General features: G+C 41.5%; 1 protein-coding gene across 1 annotated transcript in view; it reads left to right on the forward strand.

Moving 5' to 3' along the window:
* The first annotated feature begins 9,951 nt into the window (after nucleotides 1–9,951).
* The window catches only part of MUSK (muscle associated receptor tyrosine kinase), a 78,902-nt gene continuing 65,187 nt past the window's right edge, over nucleotides 9,952–23,666 (forward strand). Inside the window, exons 1-3 of the mRNA XM_054033147.1 lie at nucleotides 9,952–10,066; nucleotides 15,277–15,403; nucleotides 21,907–22,058. Of these exons, the coding sequence (XP_053889122.1) occupies nucleotides 9,988–10,066; nucleotides 15,277–15,403; nucleotides 21,907–22,058 (358 nt within the window). The 5' untranslated portion in view covers nucleotides 9,952–9,987. The remainder of the gene's footprint in view (nucleotides 10,067–15,276; nucleotides 15,404–21,906; nucleotides 22,059–23,666) is intronic.

Raw genomic sequence — 23,666 nt, forward strand, 5'->3', positions numbered from 1 at the left:
ACTTATACGAGCTTTCATGCTGAGCTGTGAATATTTTGCACAGTTCTGGTTGCTGTCATTCACACTATCAAGACATCAAACAGGACAATCCTTCAGGGCGAAACTCAGCCCATTCAGGTCAGTTGCATTTTCCTGTGCTGGAGCTAAATTTGACATGCAAAACAGTACAGTAAATACAAAAGGAGCTATGTTTTGCCTTTATTATATAGTTTACTAGGGCTAGGTGAAAATTTGTCATCAAAACTGTGATTTCAGTTAAACTAAAATGTTCGTGAAAAGTGTCTGCTTTCAAGAGAAAATTTAGATTTTTTTTCCAAACCTCCCCTCCCCCACAAACATCTGAAAATGGAAATATTTCAGTTTGGACATGCAGTTGCAGTGTCTCATGGGGGTTGTAGTTCAGTTGCCTTGTGTCTCCATTTTCTTCTATGGGCTAGGCTCTTGTGACAGACTTACATCTGCCATGATGCACATGGCCAGGGATTCCCATGATAAACTGCCTCCCCACTCCAAGAGGGGAGATTATAAATTTAAATAAATTAATGGAGATATCCTATCTCCTAGAACTGGAAGGGACCTTGAAAGGTCATCAAGTCCAGCCCCCTGCCTTCACTAGCAGGACCAAGTACTGATTTTGCCCCAGATCCCTAAGTGGCCCCCTCAAGGATTGAACTCACAACCCTGGGTTTAGCAGGCCAATGCTCAAACCACTGAGCTATCCCTCCCTTATGGTGTCTCATGGGACATAGGCCGACCAGGAAGTCCGGCCTATCCTGCAGAACAGGAACATCAGGCATCTGAACTACAACTCCCTGAGGCACCATAGCAGTTTTTCCAAATCAAAATATTATTGCTTTTTGGCGAAAATATTTTGGTTTTCAGCTGGTTTTTTTGTTTTTGGCTATATGAAATTTTTACCAAACAGATGTTTTCCATGGAAAATTTACAGAAAAGACAATTTCATTGTCAAAACTTTCCACGAAAAAGCCTATTTTCCAACCAGCTCTGTTGGATACGTCCCTTAAACATTCACAATACCTTTAATGTCACCATCCTAGTTCCTCTGCAGCACCCCCTGGAGGTGTCACAGGTTATGCACTCACTTGGTTTCTGGTCACTCAAACTGTGACAGTTGGTCACCCTGGAACTGAATATGAGCCCTCTGGCTGAGTTCCTCTGAAGTTTACCCCTTCTAGGGTATGAGGAAAGAAAGAAAAGAGCAAAGACACTGGAAAAAAGAAAACGAAACAAATAGCCAGTCCCAGACAGACAAGCCACTGGCCTCTCTTCCTTCCGAGGGGCCCCGAGCAAGCCACAATCCAGCTCCATGTCCACAAAGAGCCTGCCTTCATTTCAGGAAACTTGGACCATCCAGAGGAAAGGAAGCAGGCTCTGCTGCCTTTCACCAGGCCTGCCCCCTAGGCACTGGGAAGATAAACACTCTGTCCTGCTCTCAGAGCGGTCTCCTACTGACTACGCCCCTTTTGAACTCTTCCTCCACTCTTGACATAATGTGCAGGGGTGGCAGTAATCCCCTTCCTGTCTACTGTGGGGTTTGTACACCCATCACACTTAAAGGTCTGAAGCACGACACTCTCACAAGAGACAATGGACCTTGCAGGGCCAGATCCACCAGTGATGTAAAGAGGCTTAGCTGTATTAAAGTCAATTAAGTGAAGTTAGTTTACGACAGCCAAGCTACAAAGGCCTTATGCAAAACCCACTGACATTAACAGAAAGGCTCCTATTGACTTCACTGGGGTTTAGATCAGGTCCTACATGCTGTACAGGCGTGTAGGAAACCTAACTGACAGCTACATGGAATGAAACTGTTGAAAATGAAGTATCTTACCTAAGAGTGAGCATCTTAAGGGAAAACAACAAGTAATGAATGGAAAAGTCAGGACAAAGTTTATGAATAAGGGACAGGAGTGCATAATGTTTTATTCATAGTGCAAAAATATCATACATTTGGGTCAATGTATTTTCCTTTTCATGGTTATTGCTGAAAAGACATGGCAAAGAGGATTCGATAAAGCCTTGATGCAGGACCAGAGACAGTAGGCTCCAAATACAGGATATCATTTAAAAAAAAAAAAAAAAAAAAAAAATCTAGCAGACCTCACCCTAACTCACTGTTTTCCTGTCCTTGGGTGCTGTTCTTCCATTGCTTATGTACAGCCTAGCTCAGTTTTTCAATATGAAAAGTGTTATGATGCCAGGCTCCTCCAGTTGTGTGCCATTGGTGTTCAGCTGCCAGTGCTTCTGCACTCAGACTGCTTCTTCCGAGGGACTGAAATTCACCCAGGATGCAGAGCCAGCCCAGGGTTCTCCTCCCAACTTACTGCTCACACAGGGACCTTGCAGACAGAGTGGCTGTGCATAAGCCTACCTGAGCACCCCCTCTGTGATACAGAACATGACTGCTATAGAAATTAGAGATGGAGCTAAACCAAAACCCCAGAGCCAAGAACCCCTACATTCTAGTGAAGGTCAGAGCTGGATCTAAACTTCACAGCACAAGCCCCTCTCTAGTGGAGATGATTGGGATGTCAAAGGATTCTGGCTTCAAATGAGAAGCAGATGAATTATTAAGGAATAAAGATCACAGGTTATATTCTGCTCTCCGTTACACTTGCACAAGACCATTGATGTCAAGGGGTTGCACAGGGGTAACTTAGAGCATCTGTTTTAATTCAAGTATCCTTAGCTCTGCTGACGTTTTTTAAAAATGCCGCGCATGGCCCAGAAGGACTGCACTGTTGTTCCTGTGCTGGGGAGCCATCAAGGCGTGCTTACCGTCACTAGCAGAATGCCTTACAGGCTGTAGCATTGTGTGGCAATTTACATCCATATCGGTGAAGTGAAAGGAGGGGGAGGGGATACCCCCGATTTGGGTTTGAGATAGGTCACCTGCAACCTGATAGACGTAACATGGCAAAGGTGACAGCACAGGGCAGCCACAGTTGAGGTGTAGCATTTCTTGTTCCATTTCCATTACCCTTCACTTGCAGCCAGATAGAGCAGGAAACTGCCATATTGGTGATGGTACTTTTCAAGCTATAGAGTTTCCTCACATGATGTTAAAATGTTGCAACAGCTCCCAGGTCCCATTTGATTCCATAGTGATATTACAATATTTCAGTGATGACACATCTGTGTTTCTGGGTGCTTTCCTGCTGAAAGGCGAATATGTTTCTGAATACTGACTAGCGAGGAAACTAATTACTATTATTTTCGTGTTGCAATAGTGCCTAAGGACCACTATCATAGGCCAGGGCCCTCTATGCTATGTGCCGTTCAAACACATATGAAACTGAGGCACTTATTTGTTCACACAATGCCTAGAGCTGTGGGGTCCCCAGGCACTACCACAATACAAATAAGGTCTATTAAAAATAGTAACTGAAACAGAGCAACATTTTAAACTTGCTGCCTAATGTTAGACACATGAATCCATACTGAGGCACCTACGTAAGAGTGGGGGGAATGATCAGAGGTGCTCAGAGTAATTAAGCAGTGACTCAGGAGTTCTGGGAAGAGACAATGGAACTTTATTTCCTGGCTGCTGTCTGTTGGTGCGGTATTCACTCAATAACATCTACCGTCACCATCTGGTCAAGTTCGGGTTTACTTTATTTCTCAATGCTACATGGTGCATGTATTTTGGCACTACACTGGGCTCTATCTCAACATGATGTATAGCCTTAATGAATCCCAGTCCATTAAACACCCCATCATAGTCTTTATTACATTTTGCATAGATCACCCCCAATTACCATTGAAGTCTATGGAAGCTGCGAGCATTCAGCACATCTGAAAAATCAGATCCCCTGTTTAAATAGCTAAAAGTAGATTTGGGTATCCAACTTTAGGCACCCAAATTTGAGAAGTTTGGCCTAAGTCACAGGGGAAGTCTGTAGTGGAGCTGGGAATGGAATCTAGATGGTCTATCTTCCCATACGATGCTTTAGACACAAGAGCATTCTGCTTTACAATGACAGATTTTATGTGAATTTTCAATCTTACTTCAAGTTTTAATAAGTGATTTTCTTTTTATGCCTTGGAATCACATGCATCAGAGTCCATCTTCTAGTCTAAGATTCCGTATAATAAAATGCACTCTACATCGCTTTGTAAGGGACCATGTAACTGTGCATTTCTGTATAACAGCCAAAGTTGCCAAATGGGAATGTACTGGGAAGTTCTCTATCCCCACAAAAAGTGAAAGGAGTACTTATCTGATTTCCATGCAGGCTCTGCTAAATGTGTCTCTGATTTCTTACTCATTGAGCTGTTGCACCATGTGATAGAGTGAGGGTTTCATAAATCAATGGGCATAGTGGCCCAGGAGTTTACAGTCCTCTTACTACATTTAGAGTCAGAAGGGCTGAAACTAGAGAACAGTGAACACCAAGACTTTATGCACCTGCTTGGGGTGTCATTCTGTAGAGAAATCAAAACCGCCACCAGCTGGCTCAGAAACACAGCAACAGCTTTCTTGTGGCACTGTTGCTGAGGATAACTAGGCTGTAAGATTTTCAGGAGAGTGAGGTTAAGCACTGGCAAGCTGGTACTTCACGGAGAAGAAATGTGAGGTCTCCCAGTTGAGGGAGGTCCATGTATAGTAAAGGATTAATCTGTAGTGATCTGCTAGGGAACAAAGATAGCCACGACTATCTTAGCTGTATTCTTTGTAGAAAAAGGGCACTGCTAGCAAAACACAAATGTAATGTGTGAATCTTCTTCCCTCAGATATCCCTATGCAAACTCAATTACATCCTGTAACGCCAGTGACCTGTGTAACAGAAGGCAGTGCATGGCTCGGTGTCAGCTTGCATGTCTGTGTGAACGTGGGGGATGGAGAAAGTGTGGAAGTAAATGAAAGATGGATCTCTCTCCCAAATTATACCAATTAAGGGGAAATGTTTCAGGGTAGGGGGCTCTGTAGGGACTGAACTGACTTTAGCTTTGAAAGGATTCTCTTACACCAGAATTGCATTCTCTGAGACCAAGACTCACCATATACGTGTAAAGCCTAAGTTATTGGACTTTTGTGTAGGGAACATTCCCTCTCCCCCCCCCCCCCCCACAAGCCACATGCAGGCCATAGGGCTGAAATAGCTGCTCCTTTCTCGGCACTTCCACAATAGGAGGAAAGAGATTGGGCAGTTGTAGTTTGGGTGACTGATGCCCCTATTTTCCCATATGGGCCAGTCTCTCTGGCTGGGCTACAACTCCCATGATACACCCCGAACTGGGACTCCAATGAGCCACCACATGCCAGTCAGAAGGGAGACTGCATTGTAGCATGGGAGATGTAGTCTGGCCAGAGAGCCCAGGCCACAAGAGAGACTGGGGGCCTGAGGCACCTGAACTATGGTACCACTAAATATAATGAAATAATTCAAAGTCTGAGATAATTTAGTCTCAGAATGAGAAGATTAAGAAGGACTTGACAGCATTATTCAGCATTATGAATGGCAGAGTGAAAATGAATTTATCACTCCTTTTCATCCCTTCATGTCATTAAGAACAAGTGGGATGCTTGATTGAACTAAAGGGAAGCAAGTTTAGAATAAATTTAACGGAAATATTTCTTTACACAGCTGAGAGTGGAATTCATTGCTGCAGGAGGTTGTTGAGCCTTAATAGTAATACCATGGGGCTGCGTTTAAAAGTTGGATAATTTTATGATCATTAAAAACATTTGTAGCTGTATGAGTTAAGACTATAAGGGCAACTAAATCTCATGCTTTACTATGTCCCCTGCACACATCATAGTAGTTAGCAAGATTCCTTACAAGGGGATTGCATATTTCATTAAGGTGTCAGGTAATGACCACGGTCAAACATAAAATACTGGATTAGATTGGTCAATGACCACATCCTCTATGGCAGATCCTGTAACTTAAAAAATCCAGTACAATATATAGCAAGAGAGTGTTACAAGAATAATGGATGTCTTAGATTCTTCCTCTAGGCTCCTGACAAAGTCGATATTTGTCTAGCGAATTTCTTTACAGAAATCAAGATCATTTTTTAAATGATTCATGAATAGAAAAAAAAAAGGGTCAAATTATTATAGCCAATGTCTATTTCAGCATGCTCCAGTAGTGATGAAGTATCCTCGCCAACCCTTTCCCAATCTTGTTTTTATAGGCAACGATTCTGCAAAAGATTCTGCATATGCTTAACTTAGTGCACTGCAAGTACTCCAACTGACTTCCAGTAAGTCTTTATTGGAACTGTAAGTTCCTCAGAACAGGGACTGTCTACTATGTTTGTGTACAATATCTAGTACAATGGGATCCCAATCTTGGCTGGGACCTCTAGGTACCATTGTAAAACAATAATAGTAATCTGATCTATGTGTCTGGAAAAATCTGTAAAACCAATAGTCTTTGGTTCACCTGTGCACTACTTTCCATTCAAATTTAACAAATATTATCTTCTTTCATTTTAAGGAAAAGTTAAAAGCCTCAATTAAAAAAAAGAAGGGTCACATGAGAGGTTAGGAGTAATATGGTCACTCTAAAAATATAAAGGCTTCACCAAATAACACATTTCTGCAGCCTATGCCAGTGGACTTCAAGCCCCTATAAAAATCTTGGCTACAAAACCAAACTCAACTGATTGAGCAGGTCCTGAGGATGAAATTCAGTCCTGGGTTAACATAAAGGTGCAACACTAAAGTCCTCAAAATAGAGCTGGAGTAGGATGTCAGTGATGTATATAGCGATGCGGACTCCCCGGGCATTTGTGTTTCTTTTTTTGTAAATTCTGCCTTAACTCTGAATTTCTTAGTTCCCCAAGGTTTGTTTTAGTTTAAATAACTTTAATATTCAGTTCACAGATATGTACTTTCAACTTTAACCCCCACTTAAAAAAGTGCTTCATCTGAAGAATTTTACTCCTAAGTAATGTTGCAACGCCAAACAAATGCCAACAACATTGTTGTAATACCACACACCATCTTGTATCTCTTTCTGTCTCTCGCAAACACACGTACGACGTTCTGGCCACTTTAACTCCACTTCCCTGTCTGGGAAAATTCCACTGAATTCCATATGTTTATTGCAAGAACTACTGTCAATGCATAACTGAAGTTGAGAAACCAAGTATGCAAAAGCCTGGAAATTCCAAAGATCTCCACACAACATTAACTTAGACCCAATATTATTGCATATCCCTTGGCTGCTCCCCAGCTTCTTAGTGATCTGTGAGGGAAAACTAACCAAACATTGTGGTGCTACTGTGACAGTCTACAGTAGAATCCTTGGTGACTGAAAGCTCCTGGAGTAAAGGTGGCAGCAGTAAATGTGTGGTGCTGTTGCCCTGTTTTACTGACTACGGACCACAAAACTCACATGCAGAACAACACCCCCCCCCCTTTTTTTTTAAATAAGAAAACATAATTATTGCCTCTCCTAAGGAATACATGGTGGCCTGGAAAAGGAAGATTCCTCTCTTCTTCCTATACTCATTTATCTTCCGGGGGCATCTTCCCCTTCTGAATCTAATTCTTCTGTGTCTTTGTCTCCCCACAACAGCTTTCTTCTCCTCGCCAAGTTCCTGAGCCTCCCAGTTGTGTCTTTTGCTTTTTTGCAACAAAAACAATATGAAGAAACTACACAGACTCATAGGGTTGCCAGTTTTGGATGGATGTATTCCTGGAAGTTTCAGCACATGACATATTCTTTACTTACAGATTAATCTTTAATTCCTGGAGACTCCAGGACAATCTTGGAGATGCCAACCCTACTTGAGGCACAGTGACTCCTAAATAACCATTTTTTTTTTATTTACACACACACTTACACACTTCTGCTCTGACTGGCTTCTGCTAGCTCCAAAACTAGAGAGCACAGTGAGCACCACTAGATGTCTCACAAACTATTTAAAGGGATACTACTCTATTTGTATACATTGCAACCCTGACTCCTCATAAAGACCTTTCTTGTCCTTTCCTGAGATCCTGCATCCTCCCCAAAAATTTCCCCTTGTTTCTCTCTTCCTTCCCTTTATCTCTGCTTTCTCCTATGCCTTGGGTTTCACCCTTACCCCCTAATGTCTACCTTTATGGTAAAATGCTATAGAACTAACAAGAAAACAGTGACCTTTCTATAGGTTTTCAAACCATACTTAGTTTAAAAATATTTAATACGATGGCTAAAAACCTGTATACAAAGGACCACATTCACTATTGAAATCTCAGAGGGGTAGCTGTGTTAGTCTGGATCTGTAAAAAGTGACAAAGAGTCGTATGGCACCTTATAGACTAACAGAGGTATTGGAGCATAAGCTTTCGTTGGTGAATACCCACTTCGTCAGACGCATTGACATCTATAATTCTTAGAGCAATTTGTCTAGAACCTGTTTCCCTCCCTTCAGATTTTCCCATTCTTTATTCTATATTATTATTATTATTATTATTATTGACATAGGAGCACCAAAGGAGCCCCAGTCATGGACCAGGACCCCATTGGGCTAGGGGCAGTACAATCACAACAAAAAGGCAATCCCCTGCTTTTGCTCTGGTTTTTCCAGTATCTGTGCTCTGAATCCAAACCTCCTGTATCCCCCTTCTTACCCCTACTCCTCCCTCTAGCCCCTTTGAGCTCTTCAGTCTATAAGATGTTTCAGGCGTGTTTCAGGACTGCTACTGCCCTTGCTAGTTCTCCGTGGATAGGTAGGACTTTTCTTCCTTCCTTCCTTGACCAGTGCTTTAGCACATTCACTACAAGTGACTCCTTGTCTACAGCAGGCACACAAGGTGGGGGATGTGGGAAAAGCCCAGATATTCGGTAGTTGTAATTCAAATAGTTCTTTAGGCCTATACTTTCAAAAGTTTTCACTAATCTTGGGGTCCTCAATTTTTCAGGGCCCATCTTCAGGAAGTGAAGATACAATGAAGTAAATTAAAAAAAAAAGGAGGCACCTAAAATTAGTGACCACTTTTGAAAATTTGGAGACTAACATGCCAATCTGCACTGCTGGCATGGTTGGGACTCATGCAAATGCTGGGCATCTGCACACACACAGAAATATACAATAAATACAAATTGGGTGCATATGTAGGTGTTGTATTGAGGTTCTCTTGAAAATGTGCTTTGTTTTTCAATATTGATTTGGCTAATAATAAGAAACCACTGAGATAATCATGCCTAGATTTAACATGTATATTTCATCAAATGAATACATCAACTGTTGCCTGAATTGACCATGCTGTTGCTGAGATAATAATGAAATACACTTGGTCCTCCAGAGCGCAAATTGAGCAACTTCCCCTGATAGCTATTAATCTTTCACTTTCCCAAAGCTTGTATGGGTTCAAGAGTCTATTTGCAGGATAGGACATTGCTTTCTCAGTTTGCTGCAACCAATCTGGAGAACTGACAGTCTCCTTGATAAACAAGACCAGCTTTCAGTTCACAGGTTCAAACATCTCATGCTCTAGCAGATGTACATACTAAGCAAAAGAAAAGTGCTCTCTGAAGTAGAACAGATGGTATATTTCAGCTACTCACCAGGGTTTATGACAAAAGAGAGAGAAGGAGAAAAAGAGGACCAAATTGAAAGAAAATCCAGTGTCAATGACAAACATACGTATTACTAGTGTATTTACCTTGGGCTGGGGTAAAGGCCTGGCAATTTGTGCTGTACTGGGTCAGGTTATTGTTTTGGAAAGGCATTCAGCCATTGTATTCCACTCTCTTTGCTCAAAAGGAATTCTAAAGGGATTTGCTTTCTCTTGTTTCATGAGCCCCACATTTTCGTACTGACCTAAGTGGATGCACACCAGCTGGTCCTGTCCATCACTGCAGCCACGTCTGAGAATTCCTGATTATAGTTAGATCCCATACACGCCGCAGCAGAGACGGTCATTAACTGAGGCACTTTGTAACAAACCATGGTTTAAAATGAAACTGGCAGGGAACTCAGTGCACTTTCCCTAAAGGAGCGTTGTATGATTCTGGATTAACCATGAAAGACTTAATGAACATTCCACTCGTACATATCTTCACCCTGGCGGCCTTCAGTTTAGCTGAAAAACTTCCAAAAGGTTTGTTTAAACAGCCTTCATCTTCTCTTAGCTTTTATGATTGGTTAAGGAGTTTTTATAAGGACAGGCAAGGCTTGTAAGTCGGGACCCTGGTGTCATTACTGAAAACTGTATAAATGCACTGCTTTCAGTTTCACTAGTCTGGTCATTTCTTTATTGTCTTTAGAGGATAATGATGAAATAATCCTGCATTTCTACCTAAAGCTGAAGGGTGTTTATTTACAGATAGCACTTAGTGTCACTGTAAAGGGCAAGGATGTTCTTTGGGTCCAGTTTGCATAGGATGGGTGTTTGTCATGTCAAAGGAAGCTACTAAGACTTAGCTGCTGATGGGTATACTATGTGTTAGGATCAAAAGATTTATGATATTCTGGTGCGTCTATGTATGTAGATTTATAAATCATATTTGTATATATAATGCATATACGTGTGTGTATATATATATATGTGTGTGTGTGTGTGTGTGTGTGTGTGTGTACACACACACACCTACCACAATAAGTAGCCATATGAGATTCTAAAAATCGGTTCAGAAAATTCTGAGAGATGCAAATGCAACTTTATTGAAATGGGAACTGAAGATTAACCATAAGGGAACCCAACTGTCAGCTAGGCGAATGTAACTTTTTTATTTTTTCATATTGATTATTTGGACCGGATCAAAATATACCATAAACTACACTGTCTCTGGAAAAAGAAATTTAACCCAAGAGGAAGCTGCTAGTCACCTATTATGCCAATAGCTCTGCCCAAGTCAAGATGAATACTTATAGCCAGTGATCAGACTGTTTTGTTTGCTTTCCAAATTTGTTGACATGGAAATTGGCCCCAAGGTTTTGTATTAAGGCAGCAACACTGGATAAGGCTTGGGAAGAGCATGGTAGATAGTAGCAAGACTGTGGAGACAAGAAAACAAAACGAGATAGAAATGATTTTTCTGATACCATCATGCAATGAAGAGACATCTGCCCTTTCATGAAACATTTGCACTGGATTTTCTTTTTAAGAAAGCTAAACGTCATGTTCATGTCAATTGGCGTGTTTCATGAGCGAGTCTGAACATGTGAATGCAACCAAGTGTGCTGAAAAGACCACAAAATAATATCTTTGATAGGTTTTGCAGTAAAGCTGGACCAGCAATGGTCAGAAATGCACACATGAGCAGTTCATAGTTACAGAAGTTTCACTATTTCCAAGAGTCTACAATGCCGGAATGGGGATACATTTTATTTTTCTGTTTCATTTGTTCACTTAAAAAAAGGTTAATTTCAAAATAATAAAAAAAAAAAACCCAGTACTCACTGATGGACTGAACTTAGAACAGGGTCCACTATCTTCTCATTGTAAGTAATGAACACTAGAAACTTTTAATATTGACCCTGAATCCTTTTACTACTTTCTAAACTTACAGTTGATGCCCAGGAAAATGGCACCTGAATGGCCTTAAGGATGGAGAAGTTATAGGTCTTATGATGCTATTTAAAGTTATAATGATATCTAAAAATGTCAGAGGCATAGTCCTGACTGACCTGTGTGCTGCAGCACGCAAAAGTCTTGGCCGGTTTCTCAAACCTAGGCATGTGCATTTTTCTCAATTAATTTAAACCTTGGCAATATGGACACCATTTGATTTGATGTGATTTTCTGGCTGGGAAAGCACTGGTTCTCATCGACACCAGGAGTTTTTTTATGTCAATCTCTAAATAAGCATCGGTCACTGCCATTTTGGGGATCTCTCCCTGGACAGAAACAAAATGGTGGCACAGCTCACAAATTACTGTGTCACACAAACACACCAAGTACTGCTTGGACTCGTGTCCTTCTTTTCTCTCATCCTAGTAAAATAATACTTTCTCAATCTTCTCTATTATCCCAATATTAAATTTTAATACAGGAAAATAAAAAGATAGGAAGGTAAGTTCAGGATATCCCCAGTTATTAACATTATTGTTATAAAGGCTTAGAAAGCAACAGAGAGCACTGTTAACAAGTTTTCTTTTAACTGTTTTTCTGACAGGTAAAATATTAGTTGTTTGGAGGCCATTCCCTATACATATAGTGGTTAATCTTGCCCTGAGAGTTATGCCATTAATTTGAATGGGAGCTGAATTAGGCCCATAAAGCAGAATAGTGCTAATGCCAATGGTAACTTATCTACCAGTAAAAAGGTAAAATAAAACTCCTTAATTGTGTCTCCTCTATCTGTTTACTACCTAACTCTTAGGGGATCTTGTTTTGCCTGATGAGCAAAGTACTATCAGTAATACATCCAGTATATCAGCTGTTACTGCATTCTCCCTCAACATAGCTACATTTATCTCATGAATACAATCAGTATGCAGTATACAGAATGCATTTTAGCTAATTCATTAATTAAAGTAGCTTGAGATCAAAATGCACCTTTCCACAGTTCTAGGCATGTTGATATTTAAAATATCACATACAAGAAAGCCGTTGCAACCAATCCATCCCATAATAGAACCCAGCCATAAAAATATGATTCACAAAATAACTAAGTCCTCTTTAAAATGAACAGATTTAGGGCAGAAGACATACTAGCAACAGTAAATGACTTCAAAAAGTGCCTCTGGGTGTGTGGTTTCTAACATTTCAATACAATTATTTTCTTGACTTTTTTTCAATAGGACCGGGAGTGAAATCCTGACTTCACTGAAGTCAGTGATAAAACTCCCATTGACCTCAGTGGGGCCAGGATTTTACCCCAGCTGTAACACTTGCGAACAATGAGGAAGAGACTTCTTACACAGTAATAAACAAACACCCTGCATCCTTTAAAGCAGTGATAACCTGATGCAACTATCTTGTTTCTTTTAGCTGCAGAATTATGATTTTTTTCCCACATAGCTGTAATTACTGATCACTATGAGCAGTTTGCAGTCATATTGAAAAGAAATTTTATTAGCAGAAACATGTTTTGGTAGCAATTTTCAAAAATACTGTACAATAACGAGAACTTGAAAGGTATAGTTAGCATGAAGGGCCTGATTCTCCTCAATTTTACTCCAGTTGGACTCCATAATGCCAATGGAGGCCTAAATTACACCCAGGTAAGTGAGAAAAGAATCAGGCACAAATTCTGTACTATACCATCTAAATAGTCTGTCTCATTTATACTGGAGTGCCTCACATTGCCATATGTTTTTGGTGCATTTTAGTGCTCAGGAATATTTAAGATTGATTGTATTGGCTAGAGAGGAAGCAGACAAGATTTTTTTCCACCAAGACACATCAAAATGTACCAGACATCTCTGCAGTAAACACAGTATGTCTATTTAGTAATTTATGTACGGGCAAGATCATTTTCTCTGTACTGTTTAAAGGTCACTGGGATTTCTTTTTTTGCTCCTTCATGTTCACAGCAGTATTTCACAGAGAAGCAGACGGCTAGTTCAAATATATGCACAGCTGTCAATGAAATCCAGTGTACCAAGTACTGGATGTGTGTCTCTACCAGTCATACATTAAGAGTTACCGGTTGTGTATCTTTGGTTGCTGGGATCACCATGGGGAGGGAAAATAATTATGAGAAGTGCCTTTTGATCTCTACCGACTATGCTTCAGCTTTTACCAAGGGGCTTGGAAAATACCTTTCCAAAGATAAAGCAGCATTTCAGTTGATGATGGGTGCCCGATAATAAATGTAAGGTATAGTTATCTATTATCTGCATCACACTGGGCACTAGCTTATTAAGGAAAAAGAAACAAGAGGTTGTGTGTCAGTCAGGCTGTGGTATTGCCGTACCTCACGGGCATTGTAACGGGGCGAGACTTACCCCTTCGGCACCTCCTGCTGGTTTCCTGGGAAGTAGCTTTTTTTCCAGCTCCAGAGCACCCTCTGCAAGCCGGTGTCCCACTTGCTGCTGGCCCCTGTGTCCCTCCCGGACCCCGGTGCCCTTTACCCAGGGGTTCTGCCCACTACAACAACCCCCACTCAGGGGAACCCCCAACCCCTTATCCCCACCTCGCCTCAGTGGCTACTGCCAGTCACCATCTAGCCCCTGTTCACTGGGGCAGACTGCAGTCTGTAAAGGCCATTCATCATTGGCAAGGAGGGGTTTGGACCTGCTGCCTTGGCCTACCCCTGGGCTGCCCTCTACAACCCCAGTTCCCTCCTGGGCCTTTAACAAGGCCTGCAGCCTGGGGGGTTTCCAGGCCAGAGCTCCCCAGCTCCTCTGGCCTTCCCCCAGCCCTGCTCCACTCTAGGTACCCTGTGAGCTCCTAAGCAGCCAGGCCCTTCCCTCTCTGCAGGCAGAGAGAGACTGACTGCTCCTGGCCCACTGTTCTCTTATAAGGGCCAGCTGGGCCCTGATTGGGGCGTGGCCCCAGCTGAGGCTGCCTCCCCAGTCAGCCTGGGAACTGCTTGCCACAGCCCTCTCCCAGGCTGTTTTTAACCTCTCCGGGCAGGAGCAGGGTAACCACCCTGCTACAGGCATTTATAAATTATTCCTATGCCAGTAATAGGATTACACATTTTTAAAAAAATAAAGAAATACAGTAGAACTGAAACAGTCTGCATTAATGACAAGGATTCCTGAAGTTCACATTTTTTTGGCATCAGTGGCGCATCACACTCACACAGGGGTGTCAAGGAGCCCTCTTATTCCCACGGATAGATCCAGCTTTGCTGGTCCATGCAAAGATGAGCAGTTGCTGCTGGAGCCACTAGGTCCCCTTGTGTAGGCAGGTAGTGGGCAAAGCCTAGGATTTGACCCTGCCCCCCAACATGCCAACCACTGCTGCTGAGCGGGCATGGAGGGGGAAGCAGGGACTGAACTGTGACTCTTTGAATCACACCAGATTTGGGGTAACTTCACTGTCTATCCCTTAGAGAGTTTAAGAAAAAAAACACGACAAAGAAACCAGGAAATAAATGCCTATGGGAACCTCAGTTCAACTGTGCTAGTGCAGGAGGCCCAGTGTGTATTGGAAGAGGATGCAGACTTGCGAGTGCTGGGGGTGCAGAGAATTGCCAACCCCACTGGCCGGTTATGAGTGGCCTAGTTCCGTGTCGGAGAATTACTGAATTCCAGGGAAGGGGTCGGGAGGTGACCCCACTTACATTGGCCCTTCACAGCAGCGTCCCATTGGTTTGTGCCTGTGAAGTCAACAGGCAGTTTGATGAATTAGCAGTCATTGCTCAAAAGAAACCCAGGATTGAAATCGCATGTTTTCTCCCCTTCTTTCTGTAGCTCCCCTTATCAACACTCCTCTGGAAACCGTGGACGCATTAGTAGAAGAGGTTGCTAAATTCATGTGCGTAGTGGACTCCTACCCCGAGCCAGAGATTACCTGGACACGTAACAACATTCCCATCAGGTAAGTATGAAATACTATGACAGCTCAACGGGATGCAGATTAATCTAGACTCAAACCCATTTACAGAACAGGGATGACATTTCTCTGATGAAAGTGAGTGTTGCAAGACTTTATTCATTTGCGTTTTGCAAAGTACTTTGTGAACCTTGCATGGAAAATGTCCCGTAATAGCAAAGTATTATTATTCCTGCCTTGTGAACACAGCAATAGATTAAAACAAGGTTTCTTTGTATTGTACACTGTCACACATTATTCACTACCTGCCAAAGCATCATCTAAAGAAGTACTGCTGTGCTGTGCTTTGGAAACTGTTCATTTCAGGAGGGTAAGGGATATTACTGTTGTTGCTACGGTTACATTTTGCAGACAATCTCTTGCAAAGGTAAAAAACAGTTCATCCACTTTTAACCTGGATCAGGCAAATTCCTTTACATTCTCTGTTTCACATTCTTGATCCTCCCTTGCTTCTCTTTCAGCGATGGGAAAATTCATTTTGTTTAAAAAGAATCTGTGTATAACAAGTGAGACCTGTTTTAATTGTGTGATTTGTACATTACTCAGGGTCTGCCTTGAGGATGACTTTTGAGAAACTCTCACGAGACTCCAGACAGGTCATTACTGCAGGCAGCTTTGACTACTACTGCAACCATTTTAGAATATTAAATAAAAGCCCCATCGATTTGTTTAAAACTTCGTATGTATATCCACACAAAAGATTTTAGAATTCATGCTTCAGTGACTGTAGGAGAACTGTCCTCTTTAGCCCAAATCTCAGTCCTGCAAGAACTGTACTAAAGCCCCCAAACTCTGTGCCAAGCAGCTTGCAGAACAAGGGCCTAAACCCTCATGGAGGGAATCTCCAGATCAAACCATCTGTCTTCTAGTTCCTTCTCCATCAATAAAACTAGCATTGAAGGGAGAAACAGCCTGGGGGATGCCATTTATACATCAGGACTGGGGTCACATCACCCTCAATCCTTACAGGTCCACATGCCTTCTCTGAGAGTATGCAGAAAAGCACACCCATTTCAAACCCACTAAGTGGTACACGATCTCCTTCTCCAATAACCCAAATCACCTTCCCAAAAGGTGTATCACTTTGATATTAAATATTAGCTCCCCATTAGACAGAGCATGCCTGTTTTACACCACTGCCGAAAAAACCTCTAAAAGCCTATTTTTGTGGGACCAAGCCCATCGGTTGCTTTGTTCTTCTCATGGTGTTTCTGCAGCAGAAACAAAATAGCTTTCCCCAGAGTAGTCCTGACATTCATGGTTGGTGTTTGTGGATACAAAGTTTTGGCATGAAGACAGGGCATTATATAAACTGAAACTATTTCAACTAGATTCCAAACACATGGAGGGAGAAATATTTGCTAAATGGAAAAGAACCAAATCACTGGATTTTAAAAAAATCAAATGTCACAGAGTCTAATTGGTACAGGCAATAAATATTAATTATTTTATTTTTGAAATCTTCTTCCCTTGCCAGGGTTCAAGGACACTAGAGAGTCAGATAACTTCAAAAGAAAACAATATGTAAACAATTGAATTCAACGGGAACAATGCCAGAATAAGGACTGATGAGATTAGATTGCATGCAGCTCCTTATGTATTCCTTGTTTTCTAGGGTCACCGAATGTATGACATACATAGTAGAGTTTTCTACCTTTAGTTAGCTGCTGGCCGATTAACTCAAGGTAGCTAATACATTTGTAAAGCACAGTATAAAGCCACAAATGTTTGCTTTAGGACCTGCAGTATCAACTTCAACATTACTTGGGGTATCATTTCCAACAGAAAACTCCACAGACTAGGTCATAGGTTGGATCCTGAATAACAGGAATCCACTGCTTTGCACCCCGTGTGGTTGTTTAAACCTGTGTGAGTGCAGAATGCTCCCATTCTGATTTTGTAGTATTTTCCCGCTCCCCTTGCTCATGTGTGAATGCTGATACAAGGTGCAAAGCTGCGGAGAGCTATGCCCCGGGCTTCTAGAGCACTTTCACTCCAAGCATCAGGATGTGCTTTACAAACTGCACTGAATTAAGTCACACAAGAACCCCGTGAGGTAAGGAAGTGGCATTATTTCCTTTCTATACATAAGGAAGGTGAAGCACTGAGCTGGTAAAGTTAAGTTTTTGAAAGACATTGCCTTAATTATCAGAAGCTAAAGTCACATAGGAAGTCAGTAACAGGCATACAGAACCAGATCTCTAGACTCTTATTTATGGCTTTAGCCATAAAACCATCCTTCCTGAGCACCATTTAGGGTTTCACCCTACTTTGTAAACTCCTACATTTTCTAGGGAGAACTAGGAAAGGCAACTAATCGACATCTTGAGACCATGTATTGGCAGTTATGACATGTTAGTGTGTGCTAGATGGGTTTATTTAAATTGTGGTTAGACAGAACAGCTGAGCATAAAAACTTTCCATTTGCTCTCCTCCTGCTTCATTGTCCAACCTAAGCAGCAGTGTGGAAGCTTTCCTAGTACTCAGACAGCCAAGATAGTTTTATAACGCTGCCAGGGCAGTTCTGGTAACATGTCTAATTCTGAGTAAACCCACTGAAGTGTAGCTACTCACGACATGTGTCTGGCCAGCATACAGATCATACTGCAAAGCTTAGTTTGATGAAATTGCTATCCTTGAAAAATACTGCTTTAGTCTAACAACATCTTCCACTATGGCTGACACAGTCTCCAAAACATATACACTAAATCACACACCTATTCTACAATGCATCTGTATTGACTGCATCAGACTCTGTTCTTTTTCTGCTTTGTACTGTACCATCCCCTACGGGGGCGGCTTGTGCCCACTGATTTTAAGCCCACGTGATAAGATTTTGATTACTTGCTCAACACAGCACATGTACTAATGGCACTGAACTAATGGCACTGTGTGAGTGATTAATAAAAATAAGTAAAAAAATCTGTGATGTACCATTGTTCTGTGACAGCCATAAGAGATGCAGTAAAAGGAAAAATGATCAAAAATAAATTATTCATATATTATTTATTCATATGATATTATATGTTATATTATATTTAGGGCTGTCGATTAATTGCAGTTAACTCATGTGATTAACTCAAAAAAATTAACTGATTAAAAATTAATCGCGATTAATCGCACTGTTAAACAATAGAACACCAATTGACATTTATTAAATATTTTTGGATTTTTTTCTACATTTTCAAATATATTTATTTCTATTACAACATGGACTACAAAGTGTACAGTGCTCACTTTATATTAATATTTTTATTAAAAATATTTGCACTGTAAAAATGATAAACAAAAGAATGACTATTTTTCAATTCACTTCATACAAATACTGTAGTGCCATCTCTTTATCCTGGAAGTGTAACTTACAAATGTAGATTTTTTTTGTTACATAATTGCACTCGAAAACAAAGCAATGTAAAACTTTAGAGCCTACAAGTCCACTCAGTTCTACTTCTTGTTCAGTCAATTGCTAAGACAAACAAATTTGTTTACATTTATGGGAGATACTGCTGACTGCTTATTTACAATGTCACCTGAAAGAGAGAACAGGCGTTCGCATGGCACTTTTGTAGCCGGCGTTGCAAGGTATTTACGTGCCAGATGTACTAAATATTCATTTGCCCCTTCATGCTTCAGCCACCATTCCAGAGGACATGCTTCTATGTTGATGCGTTAATTACATTTGTGACTGAACTCCTTGGGGGAGAATTGTATGTCTCCTGTTCAGTTTTAAGCAAATTCTGCATATATTTCATGTTATAGCAGTCTCAGATGATGACCCAACACATGTTCGTTTTAAGAACACTTTCACTGCAGATTTGATAAAACACAAAGAAGGTACCAATGTGAGATTTCTAAAGATAGCTACAGCACTCAACTCAAGGTTTAAGAATCTGAAGTGCCTTTCAAAATCTGAGAGGGACAAGGTGTCTTTCGGATGTCTTAAAAGAGCAACACTCTGATGCGGAAACTGCAGAACATGAACCACCAAAAAAGAAAATCAACCTTCTGCTGGTGGCATCTGACTCAGATGATGAAAATGAACATGCATCGGTCCGCTCTCTTTGGCTCATTATCGAGCAGAACCCATCAGCAGCACGGACGCATATATTTTGGAATGGTGGTTGAAGCATAAAGTGACATATGAATCTTTAGCACATCTGGCACGTAAATATCTTCTGACGCCGGCTACAACAGTGCCATGCGAACGCCTGTTCTCACTTTCAAGTGACATTGTAAACAAGACGTGGGCAGCATTATCTCCTGCAAATTGTAACCAAACTTGTTTGTCTGAGCGATTGGCTGAAGTAGGACAGAGTGGACTTGTAGGTTCTAAAGTTTTACATTGTTTTATTTTGAATGCAGTTATTTTTTGTACATAATTCTACATTTGTAAGTTCAACTTTCATGATAAAGAGATTGCACTACAGTGCTTGTATTAGGTGAATTGAAATATTCTATTTATTTTGTTTTTTACAGTGCAAATATTTGTAATAAAAATAAATATAAAGTGAGCACTGTACACTTTGTATTCTGTGTTGTAATTGAAATCAATATATTTGAAAATGTAGAAAAATCCAAAAATATCTAAATAAATGGTATTCTATTATTGTTTAACCGTGCGATTAATCACAATTAATTTTTTAAATCGCACGACTAATAGTGTTTAATTCTTTTAGTTGCTCGACGGCCCTAATTAATTAATTATAATTATATTCTATTATATATGCAGTGACAACCATCCCAGTTGTGTCTCCTGCGTGCTACTGGTAATCTTGGTTTATATTTTGCTCCCATTTAGATTCTTATCCTGAACCTATTGAAATAAATGGCAACGTTTACAGTGACATCAGTAAGATCAGGCTCTTACACAGCTACAAACTGAGGATCAAATCTTGATCCCTTTGAAATCTATAGTAAAGTGCCCACTGCCTTCAGTGGGGTCCAAAGTTCACTCCTGGGCTTCATTCACTTCAACAGAGTTAGTCTGGATTTACACAGGTGCAATGGAGAGCAGATATGCCTCCTTATGCATAAAGGTGGGTTTAGAGCAGGGGTGGGCAAACTTTTTGGGCCAAGGGCTACATCTGGGTGGGGAAATTGTATGCAGGGCCGGGGCAGGAGGTGGGGGTGCGGTGTGCAGGAACGCTCAGGGCAAGGGATTGGGGCAGAGGAGGGTTGTGGGGTGCGGCAGGGGGCTCAGGGCAGCGGGTTGGGGTGCAGGAGGGGTGCGGAGTGTACGAGGGGGCTCAGGGCAGGGGTTGGGGTGCAGGGAATCCTGCAGGCCAGATCCAAAGCCCTGAGGGGCTGGATCCAGCCCACGGGCCGTAGTTTGCCCCCCCCCTAGTTTAGAGGTATCTAACTTCACTTTGGAAAGCTGAGCCTATAGAATCATAAATGGTGAATTTAGACATGATGCAAAATGTTTTACCGCTAAAAGAAAACAGGGCAAATAAGGCTTTGGGGGTTTGGACCTGCTTGGCAGAAGAACTCCTTCTTTCAGTAACATTTGTCAGAAGGCAAAAGGCTATTTTCATTAACGCAGTTGTAAAAGGTCACAAAAAGATGTACAACTCAAACTGATGGATATGGGATATTGGATGCAAGCCAGAGAAATCTTGCACCATTAAAATGACTGCAAAGTTTGTTATATTTTGCAGTTTTGCAAGGAAAACTACAAAACAGCCCCTTCCTCTTCCCTAGGAATTTTTCATTGCTACGCAATACTTAATCTAGCAGGCCACTTTGTCCTTCCAAAACATGGAAATCTTCACAGCTTTGTGGTGGCCTTAGGAATTTTCTTTCCTTCTCTTAGGTCGGTGGGCCAGATCCTGCTGTCATTTAAGTTATCACCACATTCAGGTATTGTAGTCCTTATTAGAGATGGATGGTAAAAAAAATTTCTCATGAAAAATTATCATAATTTTTTTTTTCTGGTTCAAAACAAAATAAAAACTGTTTTGGATGCTAGAAACAGTTTGGTTGCTTGGCTTTTTCTTGCTCAAAACCTGAACATTTTTGATAAAAAACAAACATCTTTTCACAAAAATTTCCATTTATCTGAAAAGACATTGTTTGTCCAAAAAAGGTGTGATGAAAAATTTTCAACCAGGTGTAGGTCTTATACAGACAAATCCTCATCGAAGTCAAATGCACCTCAACTGCACTCAAAATATGTCTCCGTTTGGTGAAGACTGTTGGAGATTCAGGTGGATGCAAGGTTCTGTGCTTGTATATCCCTTTTCAGGATAATAGTCCTAGATACTCAACACCTATAGTTCACAGTGATTGATGTTATATAAATACCACAGATTAGACAGAAGAGTGTTCAGAACTGCCACTAAATTGGTATCATTACATTTAGAAGTTTCACCATTTTAGGAACCACGAGACAAAGCTAAACTTGAAGTGGGTTTGATGACGACTTAGAATGAGTTCAGATTTATACTGTACACCTTGTGCTCTTACCAGCATGTCACTGTACCCTGCAGGCTGTTTGATACACGATACAGCATACAAGAAAATGGGCAGCTTCTGACTATTCGCAGCGTAGAGGACAGCGATGATGGAGTATACTGCTGCTCAGCTGACAATGGAGTTGGAGTGCCTGCAAGAAGCTGTGGGGCTTTACAGGTGAAAATGAGTAAGTGGGAGGAGCCCTTTCAAAGCAATTAAACTGAGTGGATGATAAAAGCTGATCTCTCCTTTTGAATTAATCTAGCAGACACTTAAGACTCCATTCTGCTGCTATTTGAAAAACAAACAAAACTTTTCTTTGCACAATGCAGACAATTTACACATGACCCCCTTTCTGTTTTTCCATATCTGTACACACACCTCTGGTTTTGCATGGGGTTTCTACATCTGGCAAATGTAGTCAGTGTTTCTTGCATACAAGTGACCACGTTTGGGTCTTTGCTTATGCATATGAGTTGACCATGTTCTCTGTTCTGACCATCCAATCCCTAATGCTATTCCCCAGCTATTTCTTGACAGAAAATAAAAGAAATCCTTAGAGTACCTGCACAGAAAGTGTGAGAGAAAAACAATTCGCTGCTCAAGCTTCATGCACCAAAGGAAATTTCCATGCTATGTTCCCTGTGACTCTCAGAACCGTGAGGTAGGGTAGGTTTATCTTTCCTGACTGACAACCATGGAAGACTGTTCTACTGTTTCACAGATCAAAAAGGCTGTTCCCCCCGGCTGACATTTTCACTGTGGAGCTCATCTAGGAACTTGCAGAGGACTAGTAGTCTTAAGATCCATCCCCACTGGAGGGAATGATGCCCCTACCACTTTGGTGCATCTCCCCAAACACAACAGCAATGTGATGACAGTCCTTCCACCCACTACAGATGGGGACAGGAGTGCCCCATTCCACGCTGAATGGCGTAACCCACCATTCCCCAGCCCCCACGGCGGCAGGTTAGATTTTTTTAAAAACTGACTTCAAAGAAATCCAAGCAGCTGCCCCCATTTCAGCAACTTTTGTGTTAATCAATAGACTGGGCCTTGTTTATCATTTCCCTTCATACTGGCATGTGAATTCACATTTTGCCACATCCCATTGACAAAAAAACCTGAAGCAGCTTATTACAGTAAATACCTGAAATATATTGTACTCATGGAAAGACCGTGCCTGCAATGTTCTAGTCTGAAGGGACAATATCAGATAAAAAAAAGTCATGGACCAAATCTTCAGCTAGTGTAAAGGGGAAGTAGAGAGGAAGAGTCTATTTGAGAGTTGGGGTGGGAAACCGGCAGCTTAGAGGAGAAAAGAGATTGGAAGGAAGAGTCTGTATGCATGAGGCAGTGTTTTCTGTGAGATCATAGAGTCTTGCTACAGTTAGTCATGTCCACCACCAGGAACTATTCCAGTCCCCAAGTTAGATGAATTTGGTGACTTTTCTAAGCAGAATATAGCCAAACCGACCAAACAAGGTTTGGAGACCTTGAAATATGTATCGAATATTGCCCAAAGGCGTTTCAGTCAAAGTCACTAGCTTTTATTTTTGAAAAAAATATGATGCAAACTAGGGAGGGGGTTTGGGTGCAGGAGGGGGTGCGGGCTCTGGGAGGGAGTTTTGGTGTGTGGGGGGGTGAGAGGTCAGACTCTGGGAGGGACTTTGGGAATGGGAGGGGGTGCAGGGTGTAGGATCTGGGAGGGAGTTTGGGTGTGGGAGGGGGTGAGGATGCTTACCTCAGGCGACTCCCGAAAGTGACCGGTACACCCCTCTGACAGCGGCTCCTA

This window comes from Malaclemys terrapin, chromosome 6 (assembly GCF_027887155.1).
Source record: "Malaclemys terrapin pileata isolate rMalTer1 chromosome 6, rMalTer1.hap1, whole genome shotgun sequence".
NCBI lineage: Eukaryota > Metazoa > Chordata > Testudines > Emydidae > Malaclemys > Malaclemys terrapin.